The 4,888-nt window shown below is 39.5% G+C and overlaps 1 protein-coding gene across 1 annotated transcript; it reads right to left on the bottom strand.

The window, feature by feature from the left end:
• Window positions 1-1,376: 1,376 nt before the first annotated feature.
• Window positions 1,377-2,330, bottom strand: LOC119944052 (olfactory receptor 482-like). Its single transcript, XM_038765278.1, has one exon. The coding sequence runs from the start codon at window positions 2,328-2,330 to the stop codon at window positions 1,377-1,379; it is 954 nt and encodes a 317-aa protein (XP_038621206.1).
• Between the last annotated feature and the right edge of the window lie 2,558 nt (window positions 2,331-4,888).

Genomic DNA, 4,888 nt, shown 5'->3' with positions numbered 1-4,888 from the left:
AGAGCAAGGGCTTTGGAGTTAGAGGTCACGTGTTCAAATCCCAGCTCCGCCAACTGTCAGCTGTGTGACTTTGTGACTTTGGGCAAAGTGTGACTTTGCACTTGTGTCCCCAGTCCTAAAAATCCTAAATGGTTGCCGACCCACTACCACATCAAATAACAACTCCTTACATTGGCTTTCTGTCACTCAATCAACTCTCTCTCTTGTGTTTATCTAGTCCCTTCTCTCACTATATCCAGGTCTCTCATCATTCCACTCAAGCTAACCTACTCATCGACCTCTGGTTCACACCATCCCTGATGGCTGGGGCTCACCCCCCCCCCCCCCCCCCCGCCCCAACAACTTTACATCTGCCAGATTACAGTGATATTAACGGAGTTATTATTGCAAAGATAATTCTAATGAAAATTTGCCTCAAATACCTGCATATGGACCAGTGGATCATCTCACTCCTTGAAGATAATGGACCACCTAAATCTGCTTTTTGAAATAAGTGAGCGCTGAATGCTTGCCTAGTGTACTGGGTTCTTGGGAGGGAACAATAAAATTATCAATTCATCAGTGGTATTTAGGTAGCACTGAATGCATACAGAGTTCTGTATTAAGCAGAGTATAATAGAAGGAATAGACTTAACAGATATGATTCCCGCCCCTGGGAACTTACAATAGAGTGGGAGAAACAGACAGTGAAATAAATTACAGATAGGAGGGAGTAACAGAGTGTAAAAAAATGAGTCAACTAACATGTCAGTATGACATAGTGGATAGAACACAGGACTGATAGTCCGAAGGTCATGGGTTTTAATTCTACTCTGCCACTTGTCTGCTGTGTGACCTTGGGTAAGTCACTTTACTTCTTTGTGCTTCAGTTACCTCATCTGTAAAATGGGGATTAAGGCTGTGAGCCCAGTGTGGGACAGGGACTGTGTCCAAACTGATCTGCTTCTATTTCCTCCACCCAGCACTTAGTACAGTGCCTGGCATATAGTAAGCATGTAACAAATAGCACTATTACTATTATTAATTGTATTTATTGACTATGAATCAGAAATGACTCGATGACATTTGATAATAATTTATTGAGTGCTTAGTGTGTGCAGAACACTGTACTAACACTTGAGAAAGTACAATTCATTAGAGTTGATAGACATGATCCCTGCCTTCAAGGGGCTTAGTGTCTACCAAGCAGCTTACAGGAGCTTATGTCTTATAGATTTAATACAGAAGTTTGCACACAAGAAGTGCTCAATTCAGTAGATTTGGTAGATAAGATCTCAGTCCACAAGGAGATTACAATTTTGTTTGTAAACGATTCACATTCATTTGGGAAAACCCATAGGATATCAGATTTGTCTACCCTTCACTTATTTTTTTTGTCAGATGAAATCTGACCCACTGGTTATTCTTCTTTGGCGAATTGTCCTTCTCAGGGTTTCCTTTACCTCCCGGTTTCTAAGGCTGTAGATAAAGGGATTCAACATGGGGATAACTATGATGTAGAACACAGAGAGCACTTTATTCTGCTCTAGAGTGTCCCTGGAATTGGGCAACACGTAGACAAAAGTCGTGGTCCCATAAAATAAAGCTACAGCTGTGAGATGGGCACCACAGGTGGAGAAGGCCTTGCGTCTCCCTTGGGTGGAGGGAATCTTCAGAATGGCCAGGAGGATGTAAAGGTAGGAGATGAGAACTGTTGGGATCGTAATAGTAACTATAACCCCTGATATGAAAGAGTTGAGGGCTTTGGCAAGGCTAATGTCAGAACAAGAAAGCTGCAGCAATGGGGGAAAGTCACACAAGAAATGATTCATCACATTAGGGCCACAGAAAGACAAGCTGAAGACAGAACTTGTTGCCACCATGGCATTGATACCTGCCCCTGTGTAAGAACCCACCACAAGCAGGGTACAGATCTTCTTGGACATCATGATGGTGTAGAGCAGTGGGTGGCAGATTGCTGTGAAGCGATCGTATGCCATCACTGCCAGGAGGAAACATTCATTTGTCCCAAAAGTAAATATGGCACAGAACTGTGCAGCACAACCAAGGTATGAAATGCTCTTCTTAACCGACAGGAAACTCACCAGCATATTGAGGGTGACGGATGATGAATAACAGGTGTCAGAGAAAGACAAATGGCACAGGAAAAAATACATGGGTGTGTGCAACTGGGAATGGACTCTGATTAATAGAATAATAACCAGGTTCCCCAGCACAGTAACAATATAGATGTTGAGAAACAGCACAAAGAAAATGCCCTGCAGCTCCCAGTTTTCAGTTAATCCTAACAGAATGAACTCTGTCACACTTGAGCCATTGTTGTTTGCCATTTAATCCAACAGGGTCATCTGGTAAAATAGAATTGAAGATGAAGTAAGTCCTAGCAACATGGAGTCACCAGAATGATTAAAAAAACAAAACAAAGAGAACCAAACAATTCCACTCAGTTGATTGAAACATGACAAAGAATCAAACTCAGCATGGCTTAATGGAAAGAGCATGGACTTGGGAGTCAGAGGTCGTGGGTTCTAATTCCGGCTCCGCCACTTGTCAGCTATGTGACTTGGGGCAAGTCACTTAGCTTCTCTGTGCCTCAGTTACCTCATCTGTAAAAGAGGGATTAAGACTGTGAGCCCCACGTGGGACAACCTGCTTACCTCGTATCTACCCCTGTGCTTAGAACTGTGCTGGCATATAGTAAGCTCTTAACAAATGCCATAATAATAATGATAATAGGTATTATTATTATTATTATCATCATCATTAAATCCTTGCAATCCAAAACCCTTACCATTCTTTAATAGGACCTGGGATTCCACTTTATGCTTAATCGAATAACTATGTCAGAATTACAGTGATTTTTTTTTTACCTTAGGAAAGAAAGTTTGGATGAATGTTTTTCAAAGTTGTTTAACTGAGGCAAGAAAATGAAATAAAGTTAAGTAACATAGATCTCTGAAATGCTTCAAATAAGGTCCTGTTTGTAATTCAGGAAAATTTGAAATGAAATACATTTTTAAAAACATAGCTTTGAAATACAAATTCATTTTTTCCTTGCATTTTTCATCCTATTCTAACTTACCCTTACTTCTGTTTTCCCTATTTCCTCCATCTTTGATAAACTGATGATGAAGTCTCTAATGGAGACTCCCACTAGGAAAAACAGATGAATCTCAGTCTTGAGACATCAGATTCATCATTGGCGAATACACCAGTTAAAGCAGTGAATGAGCAAGAAGCAGTAGGAGAAGCATAGGTACACCATTTCTGAAACATAGGTAGAGCATGAAGACTACTGATAAAGTTATGCTTACATGTTTGTATGCTACCAGAGCTCATAAGAATGTATCAATATGCAGCCAATTAATTTGTGAAAAAAATAACGTTCTTTATTTTCCATCCATGATCAAAGTTGAAGTCCAAAGCAGAAATCCTAATAAACATCTTGAACATTTCATCTCTTAGAGGTTCTTGCTAAAGTAACCTTAGAGTCTTTCCTGTCTGACTAGATGGTGAACCTCCAATTATTGCCAGTGACCTTGGTCAATATTAGATGGAAAGAGGTTGAATTTTTCAGAAGAAAAAAAAGCCCCAAACTTCATTTAGAGAAAACACTTACACACCTAAGAGTATTTAAACCACGAGCTACTGAATCTTACACCCCACTAATACTAGTAAAAGGCATCTTACCCATACGTATGACCACCATGAAAGAAGAGGTCTGAGATGGTCAAAGGGGAAGGGAAAAATTACCCGATCATGGATACTGTTGCTGATAAAGTCCTTGAGAATTAAAGAAGTATATTTATACTCTACTAAGTGGTATTTGGGGAATTGGATAATTGGAGAATTCTGTTTTAACCTAGAAAGCATAGAGAATCATTAAAGAGTCCTTATTATCTTGGGATTGTGTCGAAAGAAAAAAAAGAGGAAGGTAGGGGGATAGGTATTGCTATTCCTGTGTTGTAGAATAGAAAAATGAATGTCGATGAATTAATTGGTCATATTCATTAAGTGCTTACTATGCACAGAGCACTGTAATAAGCCCTTGGGAGAATACAATACAATAGAATTAGTAGACATGTTCCCTGCCCATAATGAGCTTACATTCAAAAGGGGGAAACAGACTTTAATATGAATTAATAGGTAATTTATAATACATAATATATCATTTAAAGATATGTACATAAATGCTGTGGGGTTTGGGGTGGAGCGAATATCAAATGCCCGAAGACCACCGATTGCAGTATATAGATGATGCAGAAGGGAGAGTGAGGTGGGGAAAAGAGGCGTACTTCTTTAGTTAGAAGTACTTCATTTTCTTGAAAAGTACCCTAAGTTCTTTCATGACTTTTGCAATAAACCTCAGATCTTGAATTTTCTCGAGTTTACTTATCAGAGGTTCACTTTGTGGATTATCATCTTTCTCTTGGCTCTCTTTTTATTGATTACTGGAGAAGGACTTTTCTGTCACGCTGCAGGTATTCATTTACCCTCCTCAATTCTTCTGTTTTACTCTTTCTCTTGGGTCTTTAATTCTGATCCTAGTCACAAGGGTCTCCTATCAGTCAATCAACCAACTGTATTTATTGAGCATTAACTGTGTGCCAAGCACTGAAAGTAAAGTGCTTGGGAAAGTACGGTACAGTAGAGCAGATAAATGTGACACCTGCTCTCTCTTTTCTCTTTGCCCATTCTATAATGCTCGATCTCTTTTCCAGTGGTTAATTCATTAGAACCTCCTGAAAGATCCTCAGCACACTTGCTTAAATGAATAAAATTCTAGCCACTTACAATTTGAACCCAATTATCTCTACATTTTATATATACAGAGCAGACATCACACATCCTTCAAAAATAGGGGTGAGAGGAGAAGGGGCTTGAGATT

The sequence above is a fragment of the Tachyglossus aculeatus genome, chromosome 22 (assembly GCF_015852505.1).
Source record: "Tachyglossus aculeatus isolate mTacAcu1 chromosome 22, mTacAcu1.pri, whole genome shotgun sequence".
Classification (NCBI taxonomy): domain Eukaryota; kingdom Metazoa; phylum Chordata; class Mammalia; order Monotremata; family Tachyglossidae; genus Tachyglossus; species Tachyglossus aculeatus.
This window is presented reverse-complemented; position numbering and strand designations above follow the sequence as displayed.

Excerpts from the sequence above, each read along its gene's own strand:
- LOC119944052 (XM_038765278.1), bottom strand. The coding sequence starts at position 2,330 with ATGGCAAACAACAATGGCTCAAGTGTGACAGAGTTCATTCTGTTAGGA.